Source organism: Musca autumnalis, unplaced genomic scaffold (genome assembly GCF_047663935.1).
Source record: "Musca autumnalis isolate F117 unplaced genomic scaffold, ASM4766393v1 scaffold_4, whole genome shotgun sequence".
In the NCBI taxonomy this organism is placed as follows: domain Eukaryota; kingdom Metazoa; phylum Arthropoda; class Insecta; order Diptera; family Muscidae; genus Musca; species Musca autumnalis.
This window is the reverse complement of record NW_027411977.1, coordinates 20,462,553-20,481,273: the sequence shown is the minus strand read 5'-3', so window position 1 is coordinate 20,481,273 and position 18,721 is coordinate 20,462,553. Positions and strand designations below refer to the sequence as shown.

Here is an 18,721-nt window from a genome sequence, read left to right as displayed (position 1 = left end):
AAATTGGTATTAGTGCAATAAAATTTTCAGTGTTCGCCATTTTCATATTTTATACTGTTTATTTGTTTTCTATATATTCTTTCCGCATACGAAGTAGCGGGCACTTTGCTAGTAAAATAATAAACATGAAAGTGAAAATTGTTCGCTTGTGTGTAGTAACAAACATCTAACCATCCAAGATATTTATTTGTAAGTAGTCGCGTGTTTGTCCGTATAATTATTAAAGACAAAAAACGACACATCGTAGCCACCAACTGATGGAGAAGTCAGTCGTCAGTCACTAAGCAACTAACCACCGACAACTGAGATAATGAAACATTCAACTGGCATTTCCATTGACATTTGTCAGCAACGGTTGCCATAAATTTATGTTGTTTATTTTTTCTATGCGTAAATTAATTAAACAAATTATGTATTTAGGTTGTTGGTTGGTTGGTTAGTTTTTCCTCTTTTTCTCGCTGGCGTGTTTGCCTCAGCCACAATTTCAATTGAAACTGTTGTTTTATTTAAACGGAAATCTATAACAAATTTTTACAGTTAAATGTCATACATCGACAACAACAAATTGCTGGCTCCCGCATGCAAAAAATTAAAAAAAATTGCAAATTCTTCAAGGTGCTGAAACAGAGCTATAGCAATCTATTTTGGGAAATAACATATTTTTTTTTTAATTTCCTATTATAGGCAATGATGCTGATATCCACAGCCTATATGCAGAATTATTAATAAGTTTACGGGCCCTCCAAATATTTTCTTAAAATATCTACGGACCCTCCAAAAATATTCTTAAAAAACCTACAGGCCCTGCAAAAGTATTCCTAATAAATATTCTTAAAATATACACAAACCTTCAAAAAATATTCTTATGATATCCACAGCCTCTATGAACAAATGCTTAAAATATTTACGGACCCTCCAAAATATATTTAAAATATCCACCGGTCTTCCAAAAAAATTCAAATTCACGGGCTCTACAAAAACATTACTGAAAAATCTGCAGGCCCTACAAAAATATTTTTTTAAAAAATCGGCGGCCCTACAGCAACATCCATAAATACAAAAATGTACTGCACTGTCTAGCCTCTATGAACAAATTCTTAAAATATTTACGGACCCTCCAAAATATATTTAAAATATCCACCGGTCTTTCAAAAATATTCATAGGCATCCAAAGGCTTTCAAAAAGATTTAAATCTACGGGCCCTCCATAAATATTCTTACATTATGCACGCGCCCTACAAAGACTTTATTTAAAAATCTGCGGGCCCTACAATAGTATTCTTTAAAAATCTGGTCCTACAACAATATCCATAAAAAATCCATCCATCCAAAAATGTACTGCCTCCAGAAATATTCTTATGACATTCAAAGGCTTTATGAAAAAAATTCTTAAAAAATAAGGGCGCTCCAAAAATATTATTAAAATAACAATCAAACATACAAAATTTGTGTTAAAAAATCTGCGCGAATTAAAAAAAAAATACACAACTATTCTTAGAACATCTGCGGACCTACAGAAATTTTCTTAAAAAAATCTACGGTCCCTCCAAAATATTCCTATGATATAAACCGGCTTTATGAATAAATTCTTTAAAAAATTTCGGGGTCTCTAAAAATATTCTTAAAAATCTGTGGGCCCTGCAAAAAATCTTAAAAAACTAAAGCTACCTCCAACAATATTTTTAAAAAGACCTGGGCCCCTCTAAATATATTCTTAAAATAACCACGAGCTTTATGAACAAAATTCTTAAAAATAAATTACGGGCCTCCCAAAAACATTATGAAAATATCAACGGGCTGTATGAAAAAACTCTTAAAATTTCATAAGGCCTAACAAAAGTATTTTTAAAAAATCTGTTTCTGCGTCCTCCAGAAACATTCCTATAAAGTTTAAAGTGCCCGTGCAAAAATATTCTTGTGAAAAAATTCTTAAAAACACGGGAGCTCTAAAAATATTATTAAAATAACAATCGGACCTACAAAAATTCTCTTAAAAAATCTGCGGGATGAAATAAACAAAAATTTAAAAAAACCACGGGCAGTCCAGATATATTCTTAGAAATCATAGGACCAACACAAATATTCATAGAATATCTGCGGTACCACAAAAATTTTCTTAAAAAATCTACGGTTTCTCCAAAAATATTCTTAAAATATACATGGACCTTTCAAAAATATAAATATATATAAACCGGCTTTTTGAATAAATTCTTAAAAAAAATCGGGTTCTCCAAAAATATTCTTAAAAATCTGCGGGCCCTGCAAAAAAAAATCTTAAAAAATAAAAGCTACCTCCAACAATATTTTTAAAAAGTCTACGGTCCCTCCAAACATATTCTTAAAATAACCACGAGCTTTCTGAACCAAATTCTTAAAAAATTACGGGCCATCTCAAAAACATTCTTAAAATATCCGCGGGCTGTATGCAGAAAAAAATCAGGCGATCAAAAAAATTGTCGTATTGACGAAATTCAATAAAATATTTCACATAGTGACTAAAACATTTATCGATGATCATTTTTTTATCGATTGAAAAAAAAATGTATTCAACAATTTTTTTCATCGAGAACATATTTTGTTTTATCAAGCACAATGGATATTTTTGTCAATATGTGAAATATTTTATCAGATGTATTTTTACTTTGTGATCAAATAATTTTATCGAGTTTTGTCAATATGATATTTTTTTTATCGCCGGAAAATCGATAAATTTTTGATTGAATCTTCGAATTTTTTATCAAATGGCTAAATTTTTTTTCTGTGTATGAAAAGACTCTTCAAATTTCATAAGGTCTAACAAAAGTATTCTTACAAAATATGCGGGCCATTCTTAAAAAGTTTGAAGTGTCCGTGCAAAAATATTCTTAAAATATCCACTGGACTTCAAAAATATTCATAAAAAATCCACAGGCCCTACAAAAATATTCTTTAAAATCTCTCCAAAAATATCCTTTAAAAATATTCTTAAAATATCCGCGGGCCTTCCAAAAAATACATAATATATCCACGGGCTTTGTGCAAAATTACGCGAATTCAAAAACATTCTTAAAAAGTCCACGTGCTCCACAAAAATATTCTTAAAAAATCAGCGGGCCCTACGGAAACATTCAGAAATCCAGAACTATTCTTAAAATATACACGGCCTTTATGAACAAATTCTTAAAAACTACGGGTCCTCCAAAAATATTCCTAAAACATTTACGTGCGATACAAAAATATTCTTAGAAAAATCTTCGTGCCCTACAAAAATGTTTTTAAAAATCTTGTGCCCTACACAATATTCTTACGACATCTGTCTTACGGCAGCACTTGTAGAGAAGTTTTACATGGCTGAACTACTCGCCAACATTACACTGAAATATTTTTAAAAAATCAGCGGACCCTCCAAAAACATTCTCAAAATATTAACGGGCCTTCCAAAAATATACTTAAAATATACACGGGCTTAATGAAACAATTTTCTTAAAATATCCACGGGCCTTTCAAAAATATTCTTAAAATATACACGGACTTTATGATATCTTTACAAATTACGGGACTTCAAAAATATTCTTAAAAAATCCATGGGCTCTCCAAATATATTCTTAAAAAATCAGCGGGCCCTACGAAACTATTCAGAAATCCAGAAATATTCTTAAAAAATCCTTGGACTTTATGAACAACTTCTTAAAAATACGGGTCCTCCAAAAAATATTCTTAAAACATCTACGTGCGCTACAAAAATATTCCTAAAAAAATCTTCGTGCCCTACAAAAATGTTTTTAAAAATCTTGGGCCCTACACAATATTATTAGAACATCTGTCTTACGGCAGCACTTGTAGAGAGCGGGCCCACCAAAAATATTCTCAAAACATTAACGGGCCTTCCAAAAATATACTTAAAATATACACGGGCTTAATGAAAAAAATGTTCTTAAAATATCCACGGGCCTTTCAAAAATTTTCTTAAAATAAACACGGGCTTTATGAAAAAATTCTTAATAAAATTACGGCACTCCAAAAATATTCTCAAAATACCCACGGGACTTCCAAAGATATTCTTAAAATATCCTTGGGCTTCAGGAACAAAATCTTAAAAATTTACGGGCCCTCCAAAGACATTCCTTAAATATCCACGGGCTTTATTAAAAAATTTACGGGACTCCAAAAATATTTTTAAAATATCCCCGGGCCCTACAAAAATATTCTTGAAAATCTGCGGGCCCTACGAAAATATTTTTAAAATATCCACGGGCCCTTAAAAAATATTCTTAAATAATGTACGGGCCCTCCAGAAATATTCTTAAAAATATATATGACCTACAAAAATATTCTTAAAATATCCACGGACTTTATGAACAAATTTTTAAAAAAATACGGGTCCTATAAAAATATTCTTAAAACCTCTAATATTCTCAAAATTTTAACGGGCCTTCCAAAAATATACACTGGCTTAATGAAAAAATGTTCTTAAAATATCCATGGGCCTTTCAAAAATATCCTTAAAATATACACGGGCTTTATGAAAAAAATCGTAATAAAATTACGGGTCTCCAAAAATATTCTCAAAATATCCACGCGACTTCCAAAGATATTCTTAAAATATCCCCGGGCTTCATGAACAAAATCTTAAAAAATTTACGGGCCCTCCAAAAACATTCTTTAAATATCCACGTGCTTTATTAAAAAAATTACGGGACTCCAAAAATATTTTTAAAATATCCCCGGGCCCTACAAAAATATTCTTGAAAATCTGCGGACCCTACGAATATATTTTTAAAATATCCACGGACCCTTAAAAAATATTCTTAGATAATGTAAGGGCCCTCCATAACTATTCTTAAAAATATACGTGACCTCCAGAAATGTTCTTTATATATCCACGGGATTTATAATCAAACTCTTAAAAAAAATACGGGCCCTCTAAAAATTTTCTTAAACTATCCACGTGCGCTACAAAAGTATTCTTAAAAAATCTGCTGGTGCTACAAAAATATTCTTAAAAAATGTACCCGCATTCCGAAATATACTTAAAATATCCAAAAATATTCTTAAAATATCCACGCGCCTTACAATAATATTCTTTAAAAATCTGCGGGCCCTGCAGAAATATTCATAAAAAAGTACGGGCATTACATAAATGTACTTAAAATATCTATGGGCTGTCCAAAAACATTCTTAAAAAAATCCAATTTTTTTAAAAAAATTACGGGACTCCAAAAATATTCTTAAAATATCCACGGGCCCTAAAAAAATATTCTTTAAAAGTCTGCGGGCCCTCCAAAAATATTCTCAAAATATTAACGGGCCTTCCAAAAATATACTTAAAATATCCACGGGCTTAAAAACAATGTTCTTAAAATATCCACGGGCTTAATAAAAAAATGTTCTTAAAATATTCAAAAATATTCTTTATAAAAAATTCTTAATACTCCAAAAATATTCTCAAAATATCCACGGGACTTTCAAAGATATTCTTAAAATATCCCCGGGCTTCATGAACAAAATCTTAAAAAATTTGCGGGCCCTCCAAAAACATTCTTTAAATATACACGTGCTTAATTAAAAAATTTACGGGACTACAAAAATATTTTTAAAATATCCCCGGGCCCTACAAAAATATTCTTGAATATCCTTAAAATACCCACGGGCCCTTAAAAATATTCTTAAATAATGTACGGGCCCTCCAGAAGTATTGTTAAAAATATACGAGACCTCCAGAAATGTTCTTTATATATCCACGGGCTTTATGATCAAACTCTTAAAAAAATACGGGCCCTCTAAAAATTTTCTTCAAATATCCACGTGCGCTACAAAAATTTTCTTAAAAAATCTGTGGGTGCTACAAAAATATTCTTAAAAAAATGTACCCGCCCTCCAAAATATACTTAAAATATACAAAAATATTCTTAAAATATCCACGCGCCCTACAAAAATATTCTTTAAAAATCTGCGGTCCCTTCAGAAATATTCATAAAAAAGTACGGGCATTACAAAAATGTACTTAAAATATCCATGGGCTGTCCAAAAGCATTCTTAAAAAATGCAGTTTTTTTTAAAAATTACGGGACTCCAAAAATATTCTTAAAATATCCACGGGCCCTACAAAAATATTCTTTAAAAAGTTTGCGGGCCATATGAAAATATTCTTTTAAAGTCTGCGGGCCCTATGAAAATATTCTTAAATAATGTACGATACGGATCCTCCAAAAAAATTTTTAAAAAATCTGAGGGCCCTCCAAGAATATTCTCAAAATATAAACGGGCCTTTCAAAAATATTCTTAAAATATCCACGGGCTTAATGAAAAAAATGTTCTTAAAATATCCACGGGCCTTTTAAAAATATTATTTAAATATACACGGGCTTTATGAACATTTTTTAAATAAAATTACGGGACTCCAAAAATATTCTCAAAATATCCACGAGACTTCCAAAGATATTCTTAAAATATACCCGGGCTTCATGAACAAAATCTTAAAAAATTTGCGGGCCCTCCAAAAATATTCTTTAAATATCCACGTGCTTTATTAAAAAATTTACGGGACTTCAAAAATATTTTTAAACAATCCCCGGGCCCTACAAAAATATTCTTGAAAATCTGCGGGCCCTACGAAAAAATTTTTAAAATATCCACGGGCAGTAAAAATATTCTTATGATTATGAACAAATTCTTAAAAAATGTGCGGACCCTACAAAACCATTCTTAAAAAATCTACGGGTCGTTAAAAATATTCTTAAAATACCTACGGGCCCAACAAAAATATTCTAAAAATATCCACGAGGCCTCTAAAATAATTCATATCTGATCACAGACTTTCCACGGGATTATGAGCAAATTCCTAAAGAAACTGCGGGCCCAACAAAATTATTCTTAAAGAAATGTACGTGCTCTCCAAAAATATTTTTAAATTTAAAATTTACGGACCAAGAACATTCTTTAAGAATCCAGGCGCATTGGAAAATATTTTTAAAACATTTATGTGAAAATTATTCTTAAACAAGTAAGAAAAGCGTTAAGTTCGGTCGGGCCGAACTTTTTATACCCTCCACCACAAATTTCAGCCATCTCGGCGGATTAATGTGGCCACTACCTTCAAAATACCGAAATTCGGAAGGTACCGTTCTATGGGGGCTATATGATGGCGTGGACCTATACCTACAAATTTCTGGGGGAACGTTTTATACGCCTTAAGAAGACTAAATACCAAATTTCAGCCACATCGGTGTGATAATGAGGCTAAAACGTTCAAAATATCGAAAATCGGGAGATATTGTATTATGGGGGCTATATCAACACGTGGACCTATATAAACATTTTATGGTAGAAATGTTTCTTAGCCTCTGGAAACACAAAATACAAAGTTACAACCGATTCTTTGGTCAAATGGGTCTAATACATTCAAAATAGATTAAAATGACGCGTACTTTATAAGGGGTCTTATGTGGGGACTATACCAAAACGTGGACTTATATAACCCAACTTTGGTAGGAATATTTTCTGGCCTCTGAAGACACAAAATACCAAATTACAACCAATTCTGTGGTCAAATGGGTCTAATACATTCAAAATATATTAAAATGACGCTTGCTTTGTATGGGGCCTTATATGGGGGCTATACCAAAACGTAGACCTATATAACCCAACTTTGGTAGGAATATTTTTTGGCCTCTGGAGACACAAAGTACCAAATTACAACCAATTCGGTGGTAAAATGGGCCAAATATCTTAAAAATGCCTTAAAACGACGACGCGTCACGCGTCATTTTGTATGGGGGCTATACGAAAGCGTGGACCTACATAGCCCGCTTTCAATACCAAAAGTCCCACGTAAATATAACATATTTTCCCAAAATTTCATTCATCAACCTACGGCAATCCGTTCGGACGCTAGAGTGATTTCCACAGACGGACAGACGGACAGACGGACGGACATGGCTATATCGATGTAGAATTGCACGCTGATCAAGAATATATATACTTTGTGGGGTCTACAATGATTATTTCGAGTAGTTACAAACGTAGTGACAAACTTAATATACCCCCATCCTATGGTGGAGGGTATAAAAATCGACGAGCTGTGGGAAAAATGTTCTTAAATGTTCTGTGGAAAAAAAAATTAAAAAAATCACGAGCTGCGAAAAAATAATTTAAAAAATCCACAGATGTTGTAAAAAAAATTCTCAAAAAAATCCTTTTTAAAAATAAAACTATAACTAAAATAACCCTAACTAAAATTTCCATACGACTACAATTTGCACCGAATTCTTTGACGTATTTCATTGAAGGTTTTGTTCCGGTATTTTATAGAAATAAAAACAAAACAGTCGCAATCTTAACCTTAGCACAATTTTGTCAGCAATGTTGACTCAGGTTTTTTCGGAATATATTTGGGAAATAGTTTTACGTTCCACTAACAAATCTACAGACATACGTAATAATAACATGCGGCAAATGTTGGTGATTGTTATGGCGTGTGCTGACGATGATGGTGACGGGGCGGGCTATAAACTAAACATTGAATATGTGTCTGGCTCTACATATAAATTAGCCCAGTTAAGGTCCAATTCTTTTTTAATTTGGCTTACTTTTGCTTTTTTCGCATTATTGACCTTAGCCGTGTGCTTTTTTGAGTAGATTATGTTTTTTTTTTCTTAGGTATGCATCGGTATGAAGTAGTTGCTTTTGCAATAACAATTATTTTTTTATGGATTAGCGAATTGGTAACAGAATCTGCGGCATTGTTTTATTTTAATTAGAAATTAAATTGTCATTGCAAGGGGCAACAAGTGAGACGAGAAAAAATAGATACAACATGTCACAATATGTACTTATACAAATATTAATTTATTAAAAAAGATATTTCAATCTAAAACGAATTTAGCTCAAAATAAGAGCCTCTAGTCATCCTTTAAACAAACAAATATTGACTACTTTCTCCCTTTGTCTACAATTATTTTTGCAGAAACCCGCCCCTTTTTCCAGAATTTTCCCACAGAACCAAATTAAAAAAAAGAAAAATACAATAAAAGGGTAGAGGAAAACCATGACTTGGAAGAGCCATTAATTACTTACCGTTGATAGCAAACATCTTGACTCCCGTATGGCACCACAGTAGCCCAGGAAACTCATTAAAAACATGATACCACCGATGGCGATTAGAACATACGCCATTTGTTCAATAACCTGAGGTTGGGTGAATTCCTAAAAGAAAGCAAAAAAAAAAAAAACAAAGAAAATAAGAAATGAGTGAAAATAATATGAAATAAGGTAGAAAATCTTTGGAAAAGTAAACAGCAAAGATATCATTAAATAATGTAAAGCGGAAAAATCATCATTGCGCCATTTAGTAGAACAACAACAACATATAGCAAACATTAGGGAGAATAGCCGAGACAAAGAAAATTATTGAAACGTTGCTTGGGAAACTTTGAGCTCAGGAAAAGTACTGATACCTGAACTTTGATGTTGATGTTTGTAGTTAAGAAAAGAAGTACGGTTATAATGACCGAACAAACATAAGAAAAAAAAAACAACAACTGCAAATAAAATTTAATTGCAATAAAAGTAGTCTCATACATCTTCACTAACCAAGAACAGCAACAACAATAAGAAGTTGAAAAAAATAAGATTAATCTGATGAATGGATGGATGGATGGAGGAGATTGTTAAAGGGTTCGACAGCAAGAGACAAATCTGATAAAGACGTATTGTTTTTTGGGTCTAGGCACCAATTTTTTTTTTGTTTACAAATCATATTTTACTCTGCACAATTTCCCAGAATTTTGGTGCAACAGAGTTATGGTTGTTATGGGAAATTAAATTCGAAAAATTATAGTTACACAATCAGAGACTAGATAAACAAGTGAAAGGGTCCCTAAGTTTAGGTTGGTCGAACTTCTTATCCAATTTATTCACTAAGAGAAACCCTTAAGGCCTGGGTACATAAGCTGCCTCGCCTGGTTACCCTGCTTCATTGTTGACATAATAAAAATAAAAAATAAAGAAGGCCGAGGAAATTTCGAACTGGGTTGACCTTTTCTTTTTTATTCTTTTATTAGAAGTAAGCAAGGTAAGCAGGCAAGGCAGCTTATGTAATCATCCCTTTAGAATTTTCAAAAAAAAAAAAAAAAATAAATAAATAAATAAAAAATAAATTTCTATGCCAAAACGATAATATACTCAAAGAGTGTAACATCTCAACAAATTCAATTTAGAGAAAAACGTGCTTTAAGTTGCCGCATAAATTTTAACATCCCAACTTTACAAAGAATAAAATAACTACATGGACCATCTTTTGCAAAGAACAGTGACAAATTTCTATGCAAGGTCAAACATGATTTGGAGAGTATTTAGTGCTTCATAAACTTAAAATACTATTTTGTTGATTTAAGCCAAATAAATAAAAATAAAATTTGCTAACTCAGAAAATGTATTTTTTGTGTCATGCCACTTTTTGAGAAAATGTGTTTCCTCAAACATTGCAGAAGGGACAAGTGGGACTTTTCTTATTCATATTTGATTAATGATATGGTACATACTTTTTATCGCGCAGCCCGAATGACTTTTCTTAAGACTTAAGAGAAGTTATACAGGACTGAAATACTTAGGAAATGTCGCCAAGATTACCCTGAGGGATATTTTTGAGTGTGTAATGTTGTTTGGCCAAGGAATCGAACCCGCGCATTTACAGCTCAACCCACCACGGTAGTACCCCATCCAAGGCGAAACCTAAAAGTCAAATTACTGACATTTTCTTTGAGACATGTGTATGAAGTATACAAAACACTTCAAACATTTACAACAGCCATGGATCTACCACAACTATCCCTTATCCCTGAATGATAAAGGTGGACTTCTCTCTGTGAGAGCAGTTTTGCTCAATACAATGGCCTTTCCTTATTATCGCCGCCCAGTTATTCAAAATTGTTTTTTTTTTTCCTGGCCATATATGTAGTCACTCTCTACACTTTCCATCAATTACAATTCCTCCAAAATAGGCCCAGTGGTTCCTGAGGAATTTATAGTGAAAATCAAAAATTTAAATATGTTTCCTAATTTTCTTAAAAAATCTATGGACCCTGCACAAATTTGCCTAAAAATCCACGGGCTTTTCAAAAATGTTCTAAGAAATATACGGGCCTTTAAAAATTTGAAGGGTACAACAAAAACATTAACATTTTTGAAAATTAAACAATATTGTGAAAATATTTACTGATACTCTAATATTCTATAAAATATTTTTGAAAATCCATGGGCATTCCAAAAATATTTTTAAAAATCCGAGGGTTTTTTCAGAAATATTTTTTAAATATCCGTGTTCCCCCTAAAAATATTTTTAAAATATCCACGTTCCATCCAAAAATTTTTTTTAAATATCAACGCTCCCTCCAAAAATTTTTTTAAAAATCCACGGGCTTTTCAAGAATATAAAATCTCACGGGATTTTCAAAAATCCCTGGCTTTCCAAAATTATTTTTAAAATTCAACGGCTTTTCAAAATTATTTTTAAAAATCCACGGGCTTTCCAAAAATGTTTTTAAAAATGTACGGGCTTTCCAAAAATATTTCTAAAAATGTACGGGCTTTCCAAAAATAATTTTAAAAATCCACGGGCTTTCTAAAAATATTTTTAAAAATCCACGGGCTTTCCAAAAATATTTTTAAAAATCCAGGGTCTCCAAAAATGTTTTCACAAAAATATATTTTTAAGAATCCACGGGCCTTTTAAAAATATTCTTGAAAACTCACGGGATTTTCAAAAATATTTTTAAAAATCCACGGTTTTCCAAAAACATTTTTAAAAACTCACAGGCTTTCCAAAAACATTTTTATAAATCCACGGGCCTACCAAACGAATTTTAGAAAATCCACGAGCACTCAATTTTTTTTTAACTCCACGGGCTTTCCCAAAATATTTTTAAAAATCCAAGGCCTTTCCAAAAATATTTGTAAAACTCCACGGGCTTTCCAAAAATATTTTTAACATATCCACGTTCCCCCCAAAAATATTTTTAAAAATCCCCGGCTTTCCAAAAATATTTTTAAAATTCAAGGCCTTTCCGAAAATATTTTTAAAAACTCATGGTCTTCTCAAAAATATTTTTAAAAATCCACGGCTATCCAAAAATATTTTTAAAATCCAAGGGCTTTCCAAAAATATTTTTTAAAGAATTTTAGAAAATCCACGAGCTTTCCAAAAATATTTTTAAACAATTTTAGAAAATCCACGAGCTTTCAAAAAAAAAGTAAACTCCACGGGCTTTCCAAAAAAAAATTTAAAACTCCACGGGCTTTCCAAAAAAAAAAATTTTAAACTCCACGGGCTTTCCAAAAATATTCTTAAAAATCCAAGTTCCCTCCAAAAATATTTTTAAAAATTCACGGGCTTTCCAAAAATATCTTTAAAAATCCACGGGCTTTCCAAAATTGTTTTTAAAAATCCCTGGGCTTTCCAAAAACATTTTTAAAAATCCTCGGGTTTCCAAAAATATTTTTAAAAATCCACAGGTTTCCAAAAAATTTTTTTAAAAATCAACCGGCTTTCCAAAAGTATTTGTAGAAATCAACAGGCTATCCAAAAATATTTTTAAAAATTCACGAGCTTTCCAAAAAAAATTTCAAAAATCCACGGGTTTTCCAAAAATATTTTTAAAAATCCAGGGACTTTTCAAAAACATTTTTAAAAATCCACCGGCTTTCCAAAAATATTTTTAAAAATCCACGAACTTTCCAAGAATAGTTTTAAAAATCCACGAACTTTCCAAAAATATATTTAAAAATCCACGGGCTTTCCAAATATATTTTTAAAAATCCACGGGCTTTTCAAAAATATTTTTAAAAACTCACGGGATTTTCAAAAAATATTTTTAAAAATCCAAACATATTTTTAAAAATCTCCGAGTTTCTTAAAAAATATTTTTTAAAAATTCACGGGCTTTCCAAAAATATTTTTAAAAATTCACGGGCTTTCCAAGAACATTTTTAAAAAAACACGGACTTCATAAAAATATATTAATAAATCCAAGGGCTTTCCGAAAATATTTTTAAAATATCCACGTTCCCTCCAAAAATATTTTTAAAATTTCCACGTTCCATCCAAAATATTTTTAAAATATCCACGTTCCATCAAAAAATATTTTTTTAAATATCCAGTTCCCTCCAAAAATATTTTTAAAAATCGACGGGCTTTTCAAAGATATTGTTAAAAACTCACGGGCTTTCCAAACATATTTTTAAAACTCCACGGGCTTACCAAAAATATTTTTAAAAATCCACGGGCTTACCAAAAATATTTTTAAAAATCGACGGGCTTTGCAAAAATATTTTTAAAAATCCACGTGCTTTCTAAGATTATTTTTAAAAATCCACGGGTTTTCCAAAACTATTTTCAAAAATCCACAGGCTTTCCAAAAATATTTTTTAAAATCCACGGGCTTTCCAAAAATTCATTTAAAAATACATTTCCAAAAATATTTTTGGATAGCCCGTAGATCTTCAAAAATATTTTTGGAGGGAACGTGGTTATTTTAAAAATATTTTTGGAAATGTATTTTTAAATGTATTTTTGGAAAGCCCGTGGATTTTTAAAAATATTTTTGGAAAGCCTGTGGATTTTTAAAGCTCCACGGGCTTTCCAAAAATATTTTAAAAAATCAACGGGTTTTCCAAAAATATTCTTAAAAAATCCACGTGCCTTTAAAAATATAGCGAAAATCCATGGGTCTTCCAAAAATAATCCTAAAAAATCTAAGGGCCCACCAAAAATACTTTTGAAAAACTTATTTCACAAACCTTAACAAATATTGTGAAAATATCTACGGACCCTCAAAAATATTGTTACCAAATCCACTGGCCCTATAAAAATATTCTTAAAATAATTACCAGACTTCCAACATATTCTTAAAAATGTACGGGCTCTACAAAAATATTCTTAAAATGTCCACGAGCTTTCCAGAAATATGCTTAATATATTCACGGGCTCTCCGAATATTTTATTATAAAATACACGAGCCCACTAAATATTCTTCAAATATCCACCGATTTTAAAAATCCACGGCCCTCCAAAAAATTCCTAAAATAACCAAGGACTCTTTTTTTATTTATTATTGTCTTTTTAGGACGAAGGCCATTATTTATGAAAGTTTTTAATTAATTAATTGGATTAATCGAGCTAATATGGCCTAAGGAGTTTTGTATTGAAAAATGAATTCTAGCGAAATACCACACACTCAACCATTACGCTACGATCGTTTCGCCTGGTGGTTTAAGCCAGGCTCATCAGGCGTATTTGAATGCTAATGGCTAGAAGACAAAGGCTGATTTTGATAACTTCTATTTATACAAACATTTTTACAATTTTGTAATTATGAAGTATTTATGGAAGTCTTTTTCTTTATCAAGTCACCCTAGTGTCTCCAAATATATTTTTAAAACATCCACATGCCCTCCAAAAATATTCTTAAAGTGCCCACGAGCTGTTCAAATATATTTTTGTAAAATCTACGGCCTTTCAAAAATATACAGGACTTCCAAAAATATTCTAAAAAGATCCACGTGCCTTTAAAAATATTATGAAAACCCACGGGTCTTGCAAAGAATGTTCCAATAAAATCTAAGGGCCCACTAAAAATACTTTTAAAAAATTAACTTGCAAAGTCTACGGCCTTTAAAAAATATTATGAAAAGATCCAAACATATTGTTAGGCCCGTGGAAGCCCTATAAAAATATTCGTAAAATATTTACCAGAGTTTCAAAAATATTCATAAAAAAATTTTGGTGCTGGCAAAAATATTCTAAAAATATGCAAGGGTTCTTTATATATGTTATTAAAAATACACGGGCTCACCTAAAATAATCTTCGAATATCCACGGGTCCTCCAAAAATCGAAAAAACCCACAGTCCTCCAAAAATATTCCTAAAATATCGAAAACATCTTTAAATATATTTTTATAAAATTTCCGGACACTCCAACAAAATTCCTAAATTATCCACGGGCCTACCAAAAATGTTCCAAAAATATGCAATACGGTCTCACCTAGAATAACATTAAAATATCCACGGCCCTCAAAAAAAAAAAAAAAAAAAAAAAAAAAATCGACGGCTCTCCAGAAATATTCCTAAAATATACAAGGCCTCTCCAAATATATTTTAATAAAATCTACGGGCCTTCCTAAAATGTCCAAGGTTTCTCCAAATATATTTTAAAAAATCTGCGTCCATCCAAAAATATTCTTAAAATTTCCACGGTCTAAAGGTATTTTTAATATAATCTGCGGGCCTTTCAAAAATATTCTTACAAATATCCACTTGCTCTCCAAATGTATTTTTTTATAAAATCTACGGGTACTCCTAAAATGTTTCGGAAGTTAAAGATTAAACAGATCCGGAGATATCACCCCCTAAGGATACTCGCCTAATATGCGTGAAAATGGCGTGAAGTACTGTACTGCATAGAGAGCCCATGTTGATGACTGGCATACATTACATGTATGGCTCATTAGAAGCAGCCCCAAGCGAGGTAGGTCTGTATTCAACAGACTGGACAACAGGAAAGTTGTTCCCCAAAACTCCACTTCTGGTGTCATCCTTTCTCAGTACGCTGCAACCATCACCACGCTGTAAGCTGCAGTTGTAGTTGAACTTGGTTTCCTGCATCGCCGCGACTCATAAAGTCCACTATTTTCTCGATCTTCGAGGACTATTGTCTTGAAACTAGACCTAACTATCGATAATCAGACTATCGTTTTGATCACTGTCGTAAAGTTTTGATTATTTCGGATTTAAAAATAATTAATCTTTAAATAATACGCGACAGATAACCCATGTAACTTGTTTCCGTGGCCGACGTAACCTTTGGTTTTTGACAGTTTGTCAGGTCTATTCGGAGCCAATTGCAAAAAAATGATGCAACAACAAACAAAAATACCGATGTAAAATCCTGTGTGTGTCGTTGCTGATGGGGGGCTACGAGGGAGTCTCGTATTCTGATGAGGATACTGACTCATTGGAGACTATATTCTCACAGTATGCAGCAACATAGTACCTGCTGTAGTCCCTCACACGAACAAGTCCAGAGTAACTCCGGAAATGCAACCACTTCCGACATATATTGCACTTCGTCTAAGTTTCGAGCATATACAAATTGGTCCTGGGTTTTCCTCTGTCACGGGACGGACCAAAAGAATTCGGAGCCGGCAATCCTTGAAATGTTCCTCCCTACACAGAATATCGATACAAATGTAAACATATGTATACTGAGGAGGCAGCCGCTGACTGGAGCGCTGATGTAGTGAAGCCCTGGGTCATTACGGAATCGAAAAACCAGCCGCGCTGAGACGGTAGATTTGTAGGGGTGGTGCCGAAGGATTGAAACAATATGTTCCATCTTTATCTAAGTTTGTACAAAATATTGCGAAGTGCGGTGTTTGATGCAAGTGGGGGAGTGAGAGTTATAGATATGGAGCACACCAACCTGCCAGACCGACCTATCCAAGTGTATGTACCTAAAGGACGAAGGTATAATTTACCCAGCAACAGACTGTTGTCCTGCAGACGGAGTATTTCAATAATAAATATGGACATGAATGTAAAATAAGCAACAAAAACTGCAAAATGTAGGTCAACACCCACAAATGTTCAAAACAAAACCGACTTCTGGCAAAAGACAACTTCGGTATTGCCTGCGAACAATGCGAAAAACATTAGTACGAGTACATGTCCACAGGACCTTTCTCGAACAATGATTGCCTGATGACAATGACAATTGACTTCGTTTGGCATAAACAATAATAGGAGGAACTTTTGCCATGACTGCAGGACAACCAATGTGAACAACTGAGGACAAAATACAAAAATTATTAAAGAGTGGTTTATGTGCTCGAATTTGTTGAATATTTCGCAACCTTTTTGGAGATTGTTCCAATGATGTGGCGGGTTAAGGAAAATGTACATGAAAACAAGGTGCAAAATATTTAGAGTTCCAACCATATTACTAGTCCTTTTTTCAATGTCCATACATAGAAAGGTTCGGAAGAGAGAGATTTAGATTTTTTCGAAGGAAGAGGGGTTATATCTCACAGATTTAACTTTGGTTTTACTTTTGAGTATTTCGTAGTTGTTTGTATTCTTAATGTGGAATTTTCCCGGCCTCAATGAAGAGTTCATAAAATAGGTAAAGAGGAAATGTCCCTATGGAAATAAAGTTATTCAATTTAATTTAATTTGTCCAAACACGTGAGTGTATGTGGGTGAGTGTGTTACGTGCAAAGGATAATTAACAATAAATCTAATCAGTTATAGATATCTATAACAAATATAAACACGTTAACGACACACACACACACACACTCACACATTAGGTTCATATTCTAGTCAGCCACATATCTATACCGAAACTAAAAAGGAAGTGTCATAAACACGCAATCCACACCAAAAAGGTGTTTCAATTAATAGAGGACAACGTAACACATTTGTTCTACAAAAAGAAATAAATGATAAAACATAAAAGGTAGACGACCGAGGATATGATTCCTTTTACAAACACTCCAAAATATGGTGATACCCAAAGAGAAGACATTTGTTTTTTATATTTTATATATCAATTTCGAATTGACCCATATCCTGCCCTTGGCTTCCTTTTATTAATAGAATAATAAAGCAACTTACATTGATGTGTTCACTTTCAACCATTTTCAATAGAGCGATTAATGATGACTTGTCTACGGCTAGCCATATGCCAGTGCCCAAAACTATCGTGCCAAGGATCTGTGGAAAGAAAAAGAAAAGAAGAAAAGAAAAATCAATAATTAAATAGTGTTATATGTATATGAAATGAGGTTTATGACAGTAATGAAATATTTTTATTTAAAAATATTCCAGTTTAAAATTTATCAAATGTTTTAATGATTTTTTTTTTGAATATTTTATATTTAATAAAAGAAAAGCTTTAAAGACTAACAGAATAAAGTTTTTTTTAAAGAACTACAAATTTAGGCTCTAAAGACCAACTGAAGGTCTCAATAGATGGGAAGAAGAGAGTATTTATAGACGAGCTGAAGGGAGTTCAGAAACCTGAATTTTTAAACAATATTTTTTCAGGCATCATCAGCCCCCAAACGTGGATTTTTAAAGAATATTTTTTCAGGCATCATCAGCCCCCGAAACGTGGATTTTTAAAGAACATTTTTTCAGGCATCATCAGCCCCAGAAACGTGGATTTTTAAAGAATATTTTTTCAGGCATCATCAGCCCCAGAAACGTGGATTTTTAAAGAATATTTTTTCAGGCATCATCAGCCCCAGAAACGTGGATTTTTAAAGAATATTTTTTCAGGCATCATCAGCCCCAGAAACGTGGATTTTTAAAGAATATTTATTCACGCATCATCAGCCCCAGAAACGTGGATTTTTAAAGAATATTTTGGCAGGCATCATCAGCCCCAGAAGCGTGGATTTTTAAAGAATATTTTTTCAGGCATCCTCAGCACCAGAAACGTGGATTTTTAAAGAATATTTTTTTTCAGGCATCATCAGCCCCCGAAACGTGGATTTTTAAAGAATATTTTTTTTAGGCATCATCAGCCCCCGAAACGTGGATTTTTAAAGAATATTTTTTTCAGGCATCATCAGCCCCAGAAACGTGGATTTTTAAAGAATATTTTTTCAGGCATCATCAGCCCCCAAATCGTGGATTTTTAAAGAGTATTTTTTCAGGCATCATCAGCCCCCGAAACGTGGATT

The 18,721-nt window shown here is 32.4% G+C and overlaps 1 protein-coding gene across 4 annotated transcripts in view; it reads right to left on the bottom strand.

Annotated features, from left to right (window-relative positions):
* Positions 1-18,721, bottom strand: part of Tsp66E (Tetraspanin 66E) — a 193,696-nt gene that overhangs the window by 36,445 nt on the left and 138,530 nt on the right. For all 4 annotated transcript variants that reach the window (XM_073985788.1, XM_073985785.1, XM_073985786.1 and 1 more), the window contains exons 6-7: positions 17,649-17,747; positions 9,055-9,183 (exon numbers count right to left, since the gene is read on the bottom strand). In XM_073985788.1, coding sequence (XP_073841889.1) covers positions 9,055-9,183; positions 17,649-17,747 — 228 coding nt within the window. The remainder of the gene's footprint in view (positions 1-9,054; positions 9,184-17,648; positions 17,748-18,721) is intronic.